This window comes from Diabrotica undecimpunctata, chromosome 4 (genome assembly GCF_040954645.1).
Source record: "Diabrotica undecimpunctata isolate CICGRU chromosome 4, icDiaUnde3, whole genome shotgun sequence".
Classification (NCBI taxonomy): Eukaryota; Metazoa; Arthropoda; class Insecta; order Coleoptera; family Chrysomelidae; genus Diabrotica; species Diabrotica undecimpunctata.
Window position 1 is genome coordinate 96,013,813 of NC_092806.1, and position 19,880 is coordinate 96,033,692.

A 19,880-nucleotide genomic window follows, 5' to 3' on the forward strand; every position below is an offset into this window, starting at 1 on the left:
CAAATGAACTATTTCTCGAAATTTTAAACGTTAGTAAACTTCTTAAAAATAACAAACTCCCTTTTGAATTATCTTTGCAAAATATTTTGTTATTCGAAAAAATAATTAAGATAAAAAGTTATAGTAAAGCAAATAAAATAATTTTTGTACTTGAATTGCCTATTATTGAGATCAATGACTATGATTATTATCATCTTTATTCCTTTCCGACCAGATACCAAACTCATTTTAGAACAATTATTCCAAAATCCAAGTTCCTACTTTCCAATCGATACCAATATGCACTTGCCAACGTTCAATGTCAAAAATTGGTAGAAGAAGAATATTTATGCCACGATGTCCAGTCAATTGAAGTAACACCAACAGCCCCTTGCGAAGTTCAACTCATACAGTACTCAAAGTTTGTAAATCAATGTCAATCAGTGCCAACAGAAATTAATAATATAAAAATTCAAAAACTAGAAAACAATAAGTGGATCGTAATAACGCTAAACAAAGTGATCAGTATTCAAAATGCGATAAGAATTCGGACAGTATTCCATTAAACGGTAGTTACTTAATCGAACTCAATAGTGCGTGCGAAATATATATAGACAATTACGTTTTAAAAACATTTGAACTAAAAACTCCAAATTTTGTTAAAATGGAACTGCCAAATTTAGAAGTATTACTAAAAATGCCGGTCAGTGATCTAAACTCTAATCCAATAAAAATAGACTCGATAAAATTAGATGAATTAAATAATGTACAAAGTGCTTTAGCAGATCAAGAAAACAAAATAGACAATCTAGACACAGTTCTTGTTCATTTTCAACATGTCAGTTTTTATACCATAATTTTATATGTCTTAGCAATCATTTTCCTTGTCTACACCATTTGGCGAATATACACAAAAAGGACAAATCCAGAATCACCAAAAGAATCTACAGTGCGAGAAAAAAAGGTACCAGATAATTTTCCATTTCTTCGAACTATGCCACCCCATAGTTCTCATCTAGCCCCGGAGGAGCTAAGAAACCAGAACTGCTAATTCAACTATAATAAAAGGACAGCGTCAGCAAGCCACACCTCGGCGTCACCGAGCTTATAAATTTACTTTTGCATTGTATAGCGTCACTCTTATTTTGCATTTTACTGTAGTAAGTAGTCCCTTGTAAATAAGGGTTGTACTGTAAAGTTATTTTTTTAAAAATATCGTTCTTGGACTTAGAAACATCATTTGCATATGAGTTTTCTTTTTTTGGGATTCCTGACTTATGACACTATTATTTGCCGCTTTAAAATCGCTAAAGTAATGGTACATATCTATATTAACCTCTTTCTGATTTTAGAAAATTTGGCTTAGTTTGAAGATCTAGTGAACAGTTGAACGATTACGCCTAAATTTGGCTGATATTCTTATGGGAACGCTTCGATATAAGGCTTTAAACTCTTATTCAAGGTGTTTGACAAAATCTTGGATGCGATATTGAGAAGAGTTATTCCGCGGTAATTATTGCATTTTAGTTAGTTCCCCTTTTTGCGTAACGGGCATATTAGCTCCGAGTCCATTCTACAGGCTTTTGCTCCTTAGATTATATTTTATAAACTATTTTTGTCATAACCTTGACGATTTATTGTTCACCGATTTATTGTTTTTAAATAACTCTTCGCCTGAAAATTCCATTCGCCTCTCGTAGTCTTCTCTTTTATCTGCTCATCTCTAGCAGTTAAAATGTGAGCGGGAGCTTTCGATAGTCCAGGCAGATTCTTCGAGGCAGGTCTGTCTATCCTATTTGTAAAGGTACCAAAACTATCATGTCCGGTCAGAAACTGCTCAGGAAGTTTCCTGAATTTACATTCTCACTATGGCTTTAGATCGGAAATAAGCTTCTTCGCCTACCTTGTCTTTGCGCTATAATTCGTTATTTCTCTCTGCAACTCCTTTATTTTGCTCTGTCTTTCTCATTTATATTTCGATCCATCCTCCTCGCGTACAAGACGGCTCTTATCACCGCTCCAATGACATACAGAGCCTTATTTGAGGCTGTCCTATAGGCGCTAGATACTCTGTGGAGCATTTACTTACTTAGAAAACTCCATTTAGCAACCTTATTTTGCTGCTACCTGGGCCTTTAATGTTTGGCGTTAGTCGTACTAACGCCTCCATACTTCGGTTCGCCTTCTCCACCATCTTTGGAATGTGTACTCTGAACTTCAGTTCTTCCGACAGGCAGACTCCGAGATACTTAACCGATTTAACCGGTGCAACCTTTACACCTTCAACCCTTCACCTTGTCCCGGCTTCCTTTGAGAACTGTCACTTCAGTTTTATGAGGTGATAGCTGTAGATTGTTCTCTCTGACCCACCTACTAATACGACGCATGTGTTAACCGCATTAAAAATGTCTTTTTTCTGACTCACCTTCGAAACCAGTGCGAGATCATCTACATAAGCTACAAGAGTATGACATCTGCAGCCTCAACACCTCTTCGTACAGGACATTAAACATGGTAGGATCTAGTATCGAACCCTGCGAAACACTCTGCGACAACCTGATGCTAGTTTTTGGTTAAAATTCTTGTTTAATCCATTCTTTTTGGTGATAGGACTTTCCTGTTTATATTTGACTCATATGGCTTCTGAGCCGCTCTAATATGTTATTTTCTTATTCTCGTTTTTTTTTTTCGGTGTATGCGTTTCCCCTCTTTTCTTAGTTTTTTTAAATATCTATTTTTAATTTGTAAAATGCCTTTTGTCAATTACAAAATAGTCAATTTGGTTTGTGGAATTTCCATCTGGTGATATTTAGGTTTATTAGAAGATATTCTTGTGATTAAAATATGTGCTTCCCACAACCATGCCTTTGGCAGTTGCCATACTAATAAATCTTAATCCATTGTCATTAGTTACATCATAAAGGCTGTGTTTACCAATGTAATCTGAAAAAAGAAGAATTTGAGGAGGAGGTAATAAAAAAATAAAATAAAAATTAATTGATTGTAATGATTTTATAAAAGAAAAAATATTTACCCAATGATTAATACTGAATAATCTTTTTCAAAAATATGTTTTAAGACTTTTAACCGCCGTGTGATTAAAAAAAAATAAGAAAACAGAATAAACCGTGATGAAGGATAATTAAGTTTAGGTATATTTATTGTTGCAAAACAAATATGTTAAAAAATATTGTCCACATGCATATCTCGATTTTACATATATTATAGATATTATAAAAACATTGCACATATAATTTTTAATGTTTATATCTGACACGCTTTTTAAAACTTTATCTTGAGTAATTTAAGTTACAGCTTTATTGTAGATACATGCTTTAATAAAATTTCCTTATCAAAAATTGCCAACACACGAAAAAGTTTCAATGGATATATTAAAAGTTAGTTCAGTCATGTTATACCTATTATAACATATTCACATTTAAAATTATTACACCTAATATGTTACTGGTTTATTTGGTATGTATGTTTACTGTTGCCCAGCAAACGACCTGTGTTCCGGAAAAAGTTATAGATGCATATGAAAAACTAATAAATGAAGCAATTGAAGAAGCTAAAAATTATGAGCTGCCAACAAGCTCTATTAAATACAAACCCAAAGGAAATCAACATTATCCTGAAGGTAGATGTCTTTTTAAACACAAACATTTTTTAAGTTTATTTTGTAAATATCATTCATTTTAAAAGTGAACTAACTCCACTCCAATTAAATTTTGATATAGTATTTTGCTAATTAATGTGTAAGAAATGAGCCTATTCATTTATTATTCTGTATTTTTTACCATTTATGACATGCCAGATTAAAATTATAATACTTTATAATAACCAAGAAACCGAAACAAAAACTAATTAAAGAAATGAACTTTATTTAAGTTGCTTCACTGTTATAATGTTTTATTCATAATTCCGTCATTGCATGAACGACTTAAAACATATGGAAAGATTTTTGTAGTACTGGTGGTGGTAACCTGGTGGAATATACGGTGCGAAATTAGGCATATTTTTTTACATTTATTACTGGGGTTTTATAAATAAAGCAGACCTTTTTTTTTCTTCTACCTTCTTATTAGGCAATTCTACCTGTCTGGGTTTCCTTAGACTGCGCCTTTATGGTATATTGTCACTCCATTTTGTCCGTGGTCAGCCCACCCTTTTTTTACCCCACGGCGAGTTGTCTCTTACTATCTTGACTACCGTATCGTTTTTCATTCTGCTTCATAATTATTTCATTCTCTCTTTCTATTCAGTATCAAGTTGCCTATTTTTTCTACCTTGCATAATGTTTTTCATTTCTTTTTCGATCCCTCAGTGTATTTCCAATGATTCTTCTTAGTATTTGTGTTTCGGCTATCTCGAGCAATCTTTTGGTTTTGAATGTATCAGATATCGTTTCAGCCATTATTGATCTTATAGTCGTTTTGTAAATTTTTGTCTTAGTTTTCATCTCAATGTCTTCATTCCTCCGTATTGTATTATTTAGACACCTTACTGCTCTATTGGCTTTCTGTATTTGCTGATGAATATTGTTTTCGTTTTCTGGACTGACATGACCATGTTTATTGTCTTTGCTATTATGTTAAATTGATGAACCAATCCCGTAAGTCGTCTTTATTTATTTCTGTTAGTATTGCATCGTCTGCTTAGAATATGATCGTCGTTTGTTTATTTTTTAATCTTTACCTCTCTTTACGGTTTCAATTTTTTCATCTATTGCGAGATTAAAAAGTAGGGGGCATAAGGAGCCTCTTTAGCTTATAACTGAGCCTGTGTTTATTTTCTCTGTCAGTTGTCCGTCTATTCTGGCCTAAATTTTCTTGTCCGATATATCTTTGACTTTTTTAAAGACATCTTATAAAATTTGTCTATTGTATAAAAGGTGCATAACGTCCTTCAGCCATACTCTGTCAAAAGCTTTTAGTCACAAATTAAACCCTTTTTGTAATCTCACATTAATATTAACTTCCTAATTTTCCTGGATATAATTGTAATGGAATCTATAATATACATAAATTACGAGAATATTCAACTGCCAATAGAATTAGACAACTTGCTAAATTATTGCAAAACTTCCCAGCACGGAAAATATTTGTACAGAGTACAAAGTTGCAAATTACAATTAATAAAAATACAATCAATACAAATAAATACAATCCAGTCGTCAAAGACGAAAATGCCACTGCATCTCTAAAAATCATACGAACAAGCTAAATTTTGCAGAGAATATTAATTCTGAGACCCCAAAAAGATGCAAAAAGTTTTTTACCCCTGGGCTTCCTCCTAAAACCCCCCTCGCAGGGGGGTAAAAACGTAAAAAAATCGATTTAGCAAGAATCTGTACACCGTAGAAAAAAATGTTTTAATGAAAAATGTAGCTAAGATAAACTTAAAAATGTTTATAAGCATTTTTTGTGTAGAATGAACTGTTCTCTTAAAAACAACGCTTGAAGCGACCGTCGATTTTGCATGTCAGAGCGCGAAATCAATGTTCAATAAAATGTGTATCAACTGGACGGTAAAAATTCGATATCTTCTAATTCAAGTGACCTATCGACAAAAATCAAGATGTGTTTTACTGGCAAAGAGCAGTTTTTATATTTTCCAGCAACGAAACTCAGAAATTGTACAGGTGTTAAATAAATAAAGATCAATACAATTTATCCCTTTCATTGACTGGGTACTATAAAGTTTCAATTACTAGAACCTAACCTTTAAAACCTATAGTATGAAATTTTAGATTTAAGTGTTAACAAAATAACAAAATTGAGATTTATATTTGTTAAATTCTATCCATTTTTAGATATTGGTGAATATGATTTCATTGTCGTGGGATCAGGATCGACGGGTTCGGTACTAGCAAGACGCTTATCTGAAATATTTGATTGGAGAATTTTGGTATTAGAAGCTGGTGAATTTGGTAATAGTGTCACCGCCATTACCAGGATGAGTAGCAGGTATACTGTGATGAGCGATTATAACTGGGGTTACTACAGCGAACCTCAAGAGAATTGTTGTTTAGGTACGCACAGATATTCCATATTGTATTTATTATATACTTTTTTTTTATTTTATTTCTAAACTAATTAGAGTCATAATGTGAAAATCTAGTTTAATTTTTCTTACAATTATATATCAATAATATTTTGGTTTAACATTTGACATATTGTTTTGGTTTTGTTACATATCTTCTAGGTTATGAGGGCAATAGATGTCCTCATATGAGAGGAAAGGCGGTAGGTGGAACAAGCATATTTAATGCTTTGATTTACACGCGAGGAAGCAGAAAAGATTTTGACCTCTGGTGTAGCATGGGAAACAAAGGATGGTGTTACAATGATGTTTTACCCTATTTCTTAAAATCAGAACATTTGCATCATACGGATCCTTCTGCGCCAATTGATTATCCATATCATAATTTTTCTGGGCCTTTATGGGTAGAGCAACCCATGCCGCGTTCAGCGCATCACAAGGTATGTATTAAATGATATACAATAGAATTAATAGGAATATAAATCATGAGAATTAGGCATATATATGAAATTAACATTAATATTTGATATTTCGGCCTCCAGATCAGAAATCATTTTTAAAATAAGCTATTTTTCAAAATGTATAAAAATACATAAAGTAAGATTCTCGATAGAAAAATAAGAAATATTACATATCCAATAAAGTTGGATCATGACGAAACTAAACATAAAATTCATTGGTTACGAAATAAAAAGCAATGTAAAAACTTTTTCTTTTTCTTATCCTCTCCTTTTAAAAGTTGTGGATCCAAATGTCAATTGTAGCTTTGGAAATTACTGAGCGAAAGATTTCTGCGGATGAGCGGTAAAACCGTTTTCTCAGGTCTTTTAATCACGAGCTATGGAGTCTTCATGATAATCTTTTGGATTCTTTGTTACCTTCCAATATGATTCTGAGTAATTAATATCTTTCACCTTTCAACACATTACTTAAGTATTGTATTTTCCTTACTTTGATTATACTTACTAAGAGTTTTTCTTTACTTGTGCGCTGAAGTACATTATCGTGGGTAACTGTTAGGTTATGAGTTGCTCAAGGAAATCTCAGAATTCGTTTTTATATACACACTTCAAAGACATATATCCTTTTTTCTATTTAAGGGTCCATTGCTTAACTTTTACAGTTACACAGTAATCGTAACATCTAATCATTTGGATTCTGAGCTCTAAAAAAAGATTAGGATGGTATCATCAGTGTACCTGATGTCTTTGCTGGTTATGTTAATCTTGATTTCTCCTTTGACTTTGCCTAATATAGATTCCGAATACAGATTAAATAATAGCTGCGATTCAATTCAATCTTGTTGAATTCCTCGTGGGATTCGTTTATAAGATGTTATATGTTTTATTTTAATTGTTTGGTACCAATATAGTTCCAAAATAATTGGCAAGTCTTATTCGTCTATTCCAGTTGTAGTCAGAATTTAGATCATCTTTTAATAGTTAATGCAGTCAAATGCTTTTCGATAATCAATAATATATATATATATATACAGTGTGACCCATTTAGATTGGAAACACCTCTATAAAATTTGAAGTTGTTAACCGATTTTAACCAAATTTTTTTTTAATGTCATGTAATAAAAGGTCTATTGTGTGACAAAATATGAAATATTTAGTTAAATTTTCAGGGCATTCTACGATACTTTTTCTTCGTCGAAAATGGAGAATTTGTATTAGCGATTTTTTTATTAAAAAAATTTCTACGCCACTGGATTTAGAGTGGCTTCAAATAGCTATGACAAAAATTTCATTGAGATATATTTATTAATAACAAACTTATGACAACACTTAAAATTATAAAACTCACTAAGAAAAAAACACTCTGTATTAACGTTAAAAAAACACTCTGTATTAACAGAAACATGGAAACATAATTTTAGTTTAATCCTAGTTGCCTCTACCAATCCACCATCTAATTGGACACATTTGTCGTAGCGTTTATGAATATTTCTAATTACATTTCTTAGTTGTTGGGGAGTAATTTCTGCACATGCCTGTCGAATTCTTGCACGAAGTTCGTTTTCGTCTCTTGCACGGGTTTGATAAACTTTTTGTTTGATAACTCCCCAGAGAAATAAGTCTAAAATTGTGAGATCTGGAGATCTGGGTGGCCAATCTATCAACGGACTACCCCGGCCTATCCAACGGTTCGGAAAATTTTCATTTAACCATTGCTTCACGGTTCTGGCGTAATGAACAGAACACCCATCTAACTGGATAGGCAAATTTAATCGTTCATTAATTGGAAGCTCATGAATAGCATCCCACAAGTCGGTGTTTAAAAATTCTAAAAAGTTTCGTGAGTTCAAATTTTCTTCAAAAAAGAAAGGACCAATAACTCGCTCGTTCAGTATGCCACACCAGACATTGATTTTTTGAGAATACTGGCTTTTACCGTTTATTACCCAATGGGGATTATCTGCTGTGCAATAGCGACAATTCTGTGATGATACTACTCCATTTGTAGTGAAAGTGGCTTCGTCGGTAAACAACGCGTTTTTTAGAAAATTTATATTGTTTAAATATTCCCCATGGGGAATATTCCATAAACAAGCCCATAAACAATATTCTAAACGTTTTGCTTCGTCGCCTTCTTGGAATGTGTGTAAGAATTTTGGTTTGTAAGGTTTAATATTATTTACCTTAAGACATCGTCGAATACTCTCTCGAGGCACATTCAAATATAAACTGGCATTAGGGTTATTTCTGAAATGATCTAAACTGATTTTATCATTTCCTCTTCTTCTTTGTAACGGGTTATTTTGTAAAATTAGTTATGATACTGCACCATATTCATTAAATATTCTATTTATTTTGTTTATTGTATCGCAGCTAATATTAGGACGATCCACATGTCTGTCATTAAATATTGTACAAACTTCCCTGGCACTTCTATCGTTATCTTCCAAAATACGTATAATTTCAATTTTTTCTCTCAAACTTAATCTTGCAGCCATGACACAAAATATTATTAAAAGAATTTGAAGTAAATATTGTTGCAGATATTATGCATAAATTTATGCTAGCACTGAAATTTGTATGACACAAATAATATCAAACAGTAATATTGTTGTCATGGCAACTGAGATTTAAGTTGTAGCATGTAAAGTTAATATGTAATAATGTAAGTGCGTTACTTGCATTAAATTTTTATGCTATTTTAAACATTTTTTTGTCTAGTAGTGGTTTATTATTAAAATTATTTGAAAAATATTTAGTTTTATGGTTATCTGTTGATACAGGGTGTTCTTTTTTGACTCGCAGCTTAGTGAGTTTTAAAATTTTAAGTTGTCATAACTTCGTTATTAATAAATATATTTTAATGACATTTTTGTCATAGCTATTTGAACCCACTGTAAATCCAGTGGCGTAGAAATTTTTTTAATAAAAAAATTGCTAATACAAATTCTCCATTTTCGACGAAGAAAAAGTATCGTAGACTGCCCTGAAAATTTAACTAAATATTTCATATTTTGTCCCGCAATAGACCTTTTATTACATGACATTAAAAGAAAATTTGGTTAAAATCGGTTAACAACTTCAAATTTTATAGAGGTGTTTCCAATCTAAATGGGTCACACTGTATATATATATATATATATATATATATATATATATATATATATATATATATATATATATATATATATATATGATGTCTCTGGATCAGTAGTGTCACATACTTCTTGTAAATTCGTGTATAGATGATTTTGAAAAAAGTTTTAAGAACATAAGACGTCAAGCTTAATATTCGTTAGTCATTGTGGGTAATGGGGTTTTTTTGATAATGTTACAAATGTTGATTTTAGTCAGTCTGAGAATAATTTATCTGTGTCGTAAATCTTATTGAATAGGTAGTTCTGTTATCTCTAGTTAAGTAAGTCTTGGCTTTTACTTTTGTTGGCTGCAAATAACCTAAGTACTTGCTTATACTGCATGAATGAGTTCTTGTTTCGTTATTTTTCGTCCTCAAAAAGTGTGTCTGAATATATTCTTATTAGATTTACAGTTTGTTTACTGTACTGTTACAATTATTTTGTTATTACTATTTCTTAATATTGGTTCTTGTCTCTTTTTGTAACTACTTGTCCTTTTTTAGTTTTTTATGGTTATTGAAGTTGTCGTATCTTTTATGAAATTGTTAAATTTTTAGACTTTTGTTGACATCTAGTTTTCTTTAGCTTCTCGGCACTTATTTCTAATGATTTTATTGATTTGTTTATATTCTACCGAGTTTGTTTTATATTTTCGTCTTAGGATCATGAGGTCCATGATCTCTTGCATTATCCATTCTTATTTTTATTATTTTTCGTGAAACCGATGTCTTTTTCTTATTTTTTTGTTATTTTAGTTATAAGAATAGTCCATGCTACTTTAATATCTTCTGTACCAAGTTTTCTGTAGTTTTTATCAAGTTTTTTAACCCTGATACTTATTTCTGTTTTCCTTTTAGGGTTCTTTAGTTGTGAGATATCTATTTTTCTTGTCACTTTTTCTCTTTTAACTAATAAAATATTTTATTCTAAAATCTAATATACCTGGATTGTAATCGCCCTAAATGTCAGCTCCAGGGTGTGTTTTAGTAGATTTTATGTATTTCTTAAAATTGTCATCGAGCAATATAAAGTCAATATGATTTCTAATAGTTGTATCTTCTCTATAAGTAAGTACTTTCATACTCCTAACACTTCCAAATCCACTTTGTGCTTCGTCTAATGTGTGTAGTTTTATACATGTATATACTAACATCAATCCTCTGTAGTTGTTACACTTTCTCCTATCTGCTTTTTTATATATGAGTACTATTAGTGATACTTTCCAAACTTCGGGTATATCTTCATTTTTCATATTTTATTCATTATATTTAGTTATATTTGTTTTCCATTTTCCCTATGCTTTTTCTAGAATCTACTGTTATTCTATCCACTTAAGGAGCTTTTTCATACTTTAACGTTTTTATTGCTTCTTCCAGTTCTTCTTCGTTAATTGGGTTGTCTGCCCATTTTTCAATACTTTATTTTGTTCTTTATTTATGTCGTCTTGGTTTATATTTGTTAGCAGTTCTTCGAAATATTGTTTCCATCTTTTAACTATTTCTTTTGTTTCTGTTATTAATTCTCCATTTTTATTTTTATTTCTGTATATTTCATGTTTTTTTTGTGTTGTCATCGTCTTCAGGATTCTGTAGAATTACTTTTGGTTACTTTTGCTATATTCTATCACTTTATCTTCGATTTTTTTTCCAAGTGTCTCTCTTTGCTGCTTTTATCAATATTTTTACCCTTTTTTTTTAATTTTTATATGTTTTGTTATTCTCGTTCTTTTACCTTTTAGATATTGTTTTCATATATTTTTCTTTACGTTTAAGTTAATAATATATTATAGTTATGTATTAATTTAATAATAATAAATTAGGCCAAATATATTAGATATAGTAAAAAGAGTATACTTTGTCTATCAGCTGTTTACCCTTATTTCCCTCCTTTGAATATTATATATATGTTATATGAGAAAATATTAACCTTGAACTAGCTTAAGTTCGCCGACTTCAGATTTCATCATCCCATTCCCATAGAAACCGCTGAGCACGCATTAGAACTTTGTACGAACCGTTGGCCAATATTCATGAGAACAGCAATTCAGCACTTCATACCAAACGTATAAATTACCATTCTCAGATGCCGGAATCACTCTTAGCTGCAACTTCGACCAGTCCAGTTATTGTAGTCATTTTAAATTAATTTAATTTTGTACTATTATTTAATATTTAATTTGTAACAAATAAAGTTCTTTTTTAAAAAGTCAAATACGTGATTAGTGATCTAACAATTGGCGCAAAGTCAGTAGGATCCGGTTAACGTTGCTAGAACACGTGTATACTCACTGGCAGCGGCGGATTCTCATCCCTTAACGGAACAAAGAATCTACGGAAGTCCTCACTCCTGTGACCTACGGAAGGAACACCTAGTGAAGCCCCTGGTAGCCGAGCAGAGAGAACAAGACAACCCTTAAAGAAGAAAGCATCTCCGAACAACCTCACTCCTGTAATCTACGGAAGGAACACCTAGGGAAGCCCCTGGTAGCTGAGCAGAGAGAACAAGGCATCCCGATGTTCTTCTTTATGTAAGTGGATTTTGAATCATCTCGTTAATAATTTTGTTATATTAATTTACGAAATTGACTATACTGCAAGTCAATTAATCAAGATACATAAAAGAAAATACAAGTTGATTATCTAATATTTGAAATTATTGATATTTCTTTACATACTATTTTATACTGATGTTTTATTGACATATTTTTTTTACTTGCTATATTTTGGTATATTTTCTCTCGATATATTTTTATTTGGTATATTTGATACATTTTTGTTGATATATTATTTGATATTTTTATATTGATACATTTTTGCCCTTTATATACCACCACATTTTTTTTTCTCCCTTATATACTGATACATTTTATATTTCTCCATACTTCTATTTTCATTTTCGTTTAAAAATATCTCGAAAAATGCCCGAGACACGTTCCCAGACTCAACAAGAAATCGAACCATACAAGCTTTCGGAAATATTTTCTATTATCCCAGAATTTGAAGGCGATCCGATTTCTCTTTCTACATTTTTAGATGCGTGCGACTGTGCTTTTAAAATGGCCACAGGCGATCAGCGCGTTCTATTAACGATTCACGTAAAAAATAAACTCAAAGGTAAAGCTGCACAGCTTATTAATTCTAGAAAACCAATTTCTTATACAGAAATAAAACAATTACTAAATCTACATTTCGGAGACAGTAGAGACCTGACCTCCTTAATACAAGACTTACAAAGACTAAGACAACTATCTAACGAATCTCCTCTAACTTTCTTTAACCGTTTACAAGTTCTGAATGCAAAAATGCACGCCTCCATCCAAGTAGCAAATTTATCCCCAGATCAAAAAACTGCCCAATGTGACTTAATCGATACCATGGCCCTAAACACACTTTTAACCGGTTTAGAACCCCGTCTAGGACAAATTATTAGGGCTAGTAATCCAAAAGATCTCATTGAAGCAAGCAATCGTATTAGACGCGAACTTCAATTGTCATATTTTGAAGAACAAAAATCTAATTCTAGATCGACTATTCCTAAATCCTCTCAACCAATGAGAAGACCCTCATCTCAGTTTACAAAATGTACAAATTGTGGCCGCATTGGTCATCTAAATAGTGAATGCCGCTCTTCACGTTTCGTACAGCCAAACAAAACTTTTTCTAGACCACACGGTTACCAAAACCAATATAATAATGGACCTAACAACTATCAAAACAATCAGAACCCTAATAGGAATCAATATTCCTCCAACAATCCAAATTTCAACCAACAGAGACCTTCCTTTTCATCTCAAAATTAAAATCAAAATCATCCATCTGTTATTCAAAGAAACCCAAACTTCCAAAGAGCACATGTTTTAAACGAATACCCTGATGAAATGACGACTAACTATTATACAGACGATTACTATACAGATAATTATTATAATACCGATAACTATGAAAACTATGAAACGGATTATTATACAGAAAATAATCCGCAAACTGATAACTTTTACGAAACCAATAACACACAAAATTATCAGGATTTTCTTTCACTTCAGAATCAAAATCATCCTCCCAATCATACGAACCCCTCAACGGATATTACGAATATCCAAGAACAAATCCAAGCACTCAACTTGGACAACTTTCATCCGAATCTCAATTTTCCCGATCAGACATTCATGTAACCCCATTTCATACAATGAGTTCAAAAAATTTATATTACATTAACGATGCTACCAACACTTTTAAACTTTTAATCGACACAGGTGCTGGAATCACTGTTTTTAAAGAAAACACAGCACGCAATTATCATAATAGATTTCCTGAAAACGTTACTATTCAAGGTATAACCGATCAAAAATTGTTAATAACAGAATCTGTCCTAATTCCCTTCACTGACAATAATCCTCACAAAGTCTTTATTTTCAATTTAGACATTGATTTCGATGGCATAATAGGCCTAGACTTTCTAGATCATTATGAATGCGTAATAGATCTTAAATCCCGACAGTTGCATACAAATTTTAAAACTGTCACCCTTTACAAAGTAGGACACGAGACAAACACACCTCCTAAAGACAAAACACCGACACACCCCACAGAAATAAGACCAAACGAACCTAAAATAAAAATTAAATCAGATTCTAAACAGGAATCAAATTTAAAATATCAAAACCCTATAAATGAAAAATATACTATAGTAAAAAACCGAGATCAAGACAAAAATCTTGAAAGACCAGAGAGAAAACGAATAAAAGGAAAAAACAGAATTACCATTGACAGCCGGACCGAACAAATATGCAGACTAAAATGCAACTTATCAAATACAGATGCCATATTATCAGCTCAAGAAATAGAAAAAGTTAGATTACCTCATGCATTAGTCCATGTAGATGAAAATGGAGAATTTTTAACTTCAGTACTAAATGCTAATGCTATGCCGAAGACAATCGAATTTTCAGACATTTCAATCGAACCTTTCAAAAATTCGGAGACAATCCTATCCTACAACGGAAATGATTTTGAAGAACCCGTAGTAGATAGAACACGAATAATTAAAGAACAACTAAGAATTGATCATCTAAATTGCGAAGAACAAGAACTCATTCTAGATATATGTACTGAATACGCAGATATATTTTATGTCGAAGGCGACAAACTGACCTTCACAAACGAAATCAAGCACAAAATCGAAACAAACAACGCTAAACCTATCTTCACTAAATCCTATAGATATCCTCAAATACATAAGGAAGAGGTAAAGACGCAAATTAATAAAATGTTAGAAGAAGGAATAATCCAGAAAAGTGTCTCGCCCTGGTCGAGTCCAGTCTGGGTCGTACCGAAGAAATTAGATGCGTCAGGAAAACAAAAATGGCGAGTTGTTATTGATTATCGAAAACTCAACGAACTCACAGTACAAGACCGTTATCCTCTACCACAAATATCAGAACTATTGGACCAACTAGGAAGATGCCAATACTTCACAACACTAGATTTAGCGTCTGGATTTCACCAGATTGAAATCGAGCCACAAGACATCCAGAAAACGGCCTTTTCCGTCGAAAATGGACATTACGAATTTGTTCGCATGCCATTCGGACTAATGAATGCTCCATCTACTTTCCAAAGAGTAATGGACAACATCCTCCTAGGAATACAAAACGAAAGATGCTTAGTGTATATGGATGACATAATTATCTACTCACCCACTATTCATGATCACATGTCACGACTAACAGAAGTTTTTAAAAGGTTGCGAAAAGCAAATTTAAAAATACAGCCAGACAAGTGCGAATGTTTAAGAAAAGAAGTAGCATATTTGGGCCACCTTGTAACAGAAAATGGTGTAAAAACAAATCCAGCTAAAATATCTTGCATCAAAAACTTCCCGGAACCAAAGAACACCAAAAAAATAAAATCATTCTTAGGCTTAGCCGGTTACTATAGAAGATTTATTCCAAATTTTGCCAAAATTTCTAAACCACTTACGAAACTACTTCAGAAAGACGTACCTTTTATTTTTAATTCTGATTGCAAAGAAGCCTTTAACGAACTCAAAAATATTTTAACTTCAGATCCAATACTTATATATCCCAATTTTGAGGAACCATTTTTACTAACAACTGACGCTAGTGCATTCGCGATTGGAGCCGTTCTATCGCAAGGCCCTATTGGAAAAGATTTACCCATAGCTTATGCCTCCAGAACATTATGCGGTGCCGAAACAAAATATTCGACTATAGAGAGAGAACTATTAGCTATCGTATGGGCAGTCAAACATTTTAGACCATATCTTTTTGGCCGAAAATTCACCCTGATTACCGATCATCGACCCCTTACATGGCTTTTCTCGATAAAAGATCCCGGAAGCCGATTAGCGCGTTGGCGCCTAAAACTCGAAGAATACATTTATAAAATAGAACATCGCGCAGGAAAAATAAACAGAAATGCAGATGCCCTCTCAAGGATAAAGATTAACCATTTCAAGGATTGTGCAAACTTTCAATCAAAAATCTCATTACATGCATCGAATGAAGATGACACGGAAACTCAAGAAAACGAAGACGACGATGAAGAAAATATAGAAAAAATGTCCGAAGAACTTGACAAGTTTATCGAACTGTATAGAACTAAGTCAATAATCGATTATTCTAAAATTGAAACATCGAATACGGACTTATTAGACAAATCCAACAAAAATATTGTTACATTTTTTTGGCAAAATAAACTTGAAGAACTCCACGAGAACATAATGAATGACATTTTCGAAGAAAACATGGAATATAGTAACCGAAGAATTAATATTGTACACAGCAAAACTGTAAAAGATCGAAAATATTTTATTATACCATTACCGTTTGATCCCGAACGAGTAATATCACACTTGTTTCTTGTACTTTTTGCAAATAAAGATCAATTCGATGAATCAAAAATATATTGCGTCGAAAATAATCTCGAACTACCTATCCTAGAGATATTTTCTTATATTTTTGCTGACAAAGAATTAAAATTAAGAATCTGTCAAAATATAATTAAAACAGCCAGCGAAGACGAAATCCCTCAAATTTTAGATCATTACCATTGCGGTAAAAACAACTTATTACGAGGAATAAACGAAACTGTCAGAAGAATAAAGCAGAAATACAATTGGAAGAATTTAACAAAAGATGTAGAGAAATTTGTAAAAGCATGTGAAATTTGCCAAAAAGTTAAGATTTGCAGGAAAAACTTAAGTGGACCACTAGTCATAACAGAAACTCCAAAAACACCATTCGAAAGAATAAATATGGACATATTCGAATACCCTACTAGGAACTATGCTTTAACTATTCGTGACGAATTGACAAAATTCACGCAAGCCTATCCTTTGGAAGACAAAAAGGCAGTAACAGTAGTCAAGACACTCCTACTCTTTTTTCAACACTATGGAACACCACTAAGAATTCATTGTGACTGCGGTCGAGAATTCGAGAATGCTATAATCAAAGATCTATGCGAATTATACGACATTAAACTAACATTTTCTAGCGTTAACCATCCACAATCTAATGGATCTATAGAAAGGTTTCATGCCACACTCTCAGAAATGATTAGAGCAAATCAAGCCGAGAACCCAAACGATCATCCCTTCACTATACTTCCTTATGCAATAATATGCTATAACAACACAAAGAATAAGACCCACGGTTTCACACCATATGAACTTATATTTGGGCACACTGCACGCCGACCACCAGAAACTCTATACAATCAAAAAACACTAATGAGTAAATATATTCGAGACCTAAATAACCGCATGGAATATTTTTACAAAGTAGCCAGAGCAAAAACAGAAAGACAGAAAGAAAAGGCGAAAGTAAGATTTGACGAGAATATTTCAGAACGAAGACCTGATTTTAAAATTGGTGACAAAGTTTACGTAAAAGAATCCCAAATTAAATCAAAATCGGATAATCTTTTTAATGGACCTTTCGAAATTCAAGAAGTTTTTACAAATTCCGCAATTATCCTTAACCCCAAAACTAACCAAACCTCTAAAGTAAATTTTGACAGACTTAAACCTTATTTTGAATAATTTTCCTTTACAGATTCTATGGACTCCTTCCTATCGTCCAATCCCAAATTCTCCTCACTCCAATTAATAACACAATTGGAATATTTTTTCATGAAAAAGGAACTATACGAATATCTAATGACAAATGGACTTTACTTGTTTACAAAGAATTATTACCTATCAAAACTACAATATCCAATAATGACAGAATTTTGGAAAACCTGTTAGAAAAATTTATTAACGTGGATACACCGAGAAAACTTGCCTTTCAAGCCGAAGTACAGACACATGTTAGTCTGCTAAAACAAATCTCAAACTCCGTTAATTTAAAATATAAAGAAATAACCTCTGACACAGTACCTTATAATAAACGCCTAAAACGCGGTTTAGTAAATGGTATTGGAACAATCTGGAAATCTATTACTGGAAATTTAGACGCCTCTGATGGCGAATACTTTAATAAATGTATAAATAAGATAAATTCCGATGAAACTCAAATTGAAAATCTCCTAAAAAATCAAATATCTGTTACCACTTCAGTTATAAGAACTTTCAACACTACAATTCAAAAATTGCAAATAGACGAAGAAACTTTTAACAAAGACTTAAAAACTATCGAGACTACACTTCTGGACATTAATAATGACATCTCCTTTTACCAAGCACAATTACAAATACTAGATGTATGTGAGTCCTTAATGGAAAGCTACGTATTTTTAGAAAATTATTTAAATGATATACTAAATTCTATCACATTCTCTCGCCTGCAAATTCTACATAGTTCTATTATTTCGCCCATAGACTTAATGGACGCATTAAAAGAAATCTCACAGTCATTACAAAATAACGTATTGCCTCTACCCACTTATATGTCAAATATAGCTCAGTATATTGACATAATAAAACTGCAAGCTTATCAGCTTGATTCAAAAATTGTTTTCGTCCTCGAAATTCCGTTAGTTGATCCCGAAATATTCACCTTGTATCAATTATATTCAATACCAATATTAGATAATCAAACTGGTTTTCATCATATACTTTCAACTGTTCATAAATACATAGCGCGAGATGATGATTCAATTTCATATGTCTTACCCATGGACACCGTAAAATGCAAACAAATCAGTCAAAACCAAAAAATGTGTACAGACATTCTTCCGTATCCCATAGACACAGATGCTATATGTGAAGCCCAGCTTTTGAAACCTCTCAGCAACTTACCAAAAACTTGCCAGATGTCCATGCTCTTGGCACAAGGTTACAATGTACAAGAAATTGACCGAAATTTATGGTTACTAACCATTTCCGATCCATTACCAGTAACAATCAAATGTGCAAGGAAAGACGTCACTACAAAAATAATAAAAACAAATTCAATCTTAAGATTAATTCCCGAATGTATTGCATTCATCGGCAGTACCAGAGTTCATGCTAGAGACCAAATTGAGAAATATACAAATATCACGTATAGAAGTCACCCAGTTAACGTACCCTACAGATGCTGTGACCATTTTGAGACAAAGAGTCACCTATCAAAATTGAAACCACTAAAACTCAGTAAAATCAACGTAGATGACTTAAATATTGCACAACACAAATTGGACCAATATTCAGAAGAACTGGACCATATTATGAGCCAATCATTCATTGAGGAACATCTACCCTTATTCACTATATCAACCTTATCCCTGATTATTATCCTAGTTATCTTATATCTTTTCTGCAAATACCGAACCAAAATATTCCCAAAAATTGCAATCTCCTTGTCCCAGGATCAGCCTCCAACTTCATTACCACGCAGAAATTCCATTAGACAGAAACTTCAGGGCTTAGCCTCCTTCAGAAGAAGACCCAATGTCCAACAAGAAAGCGAAGCAGAAACACCAATTACTCTGTAAAAGTCAAATCAATGGCATTGACTTTTCACTAATAAGGGGAGCTGTTATATGAGAAAATATTAACCTTGAACTAGCTTAAGTTCGCCGACTTCAGATTTCATCATCCCATTCCCATAGAAACCGCTGAGCACGCATTAGAACTTTGTACGAACCGTTGGCCAATATTCATGAGAACAGCAATTCAGCACTTCATACCAAACGTATAAATTACCATTCTCAGATGCCGGAATCACTCTTAGCTGCAACTTCGACCAGTCCAGTTATTGTAGTCATTTTAAATTAATTTAATTTTGTACTCTTATTTAATATTTAATTTG

The 19,880-nt window shown here is 32.4% G+C and overlaps 1 protein-coding gene across 1 annotated transcript in view; it reads left to right on the plus strand.

Annotated features, from left to right (window-relative positions):
- Positions 1 to 3,337: 3,337 nt before the first annotated feature.
- Positions 3,338 to 19,880, plus strand: part of LOC140439800 (glucose dehydrogenase [FAD, quinone]-like) — a 27,460-nt gene continuing 10,917 nt past the window's right edge. Inside the window, exons 1-3 of the mRNA XM_072529942.1 lie at positions 3,338 to 3,619; positions 5,795 to 6,013; positions 6,187 to 6,464. Coding sequence (XP_072386043.1) covers positions 3,439 to 3,619; positions 5,795 to 6,013; positions 6,187 to 6,464 — 678 coding nt within the window. The 5' untranslated portion in view covers positions 3,338 to 3,438. The remainder of the gene's footprint in view (positions 3,620 to 5,794; positions 6,014 to 6,186; positions 6,465 to 19,880) is intronic.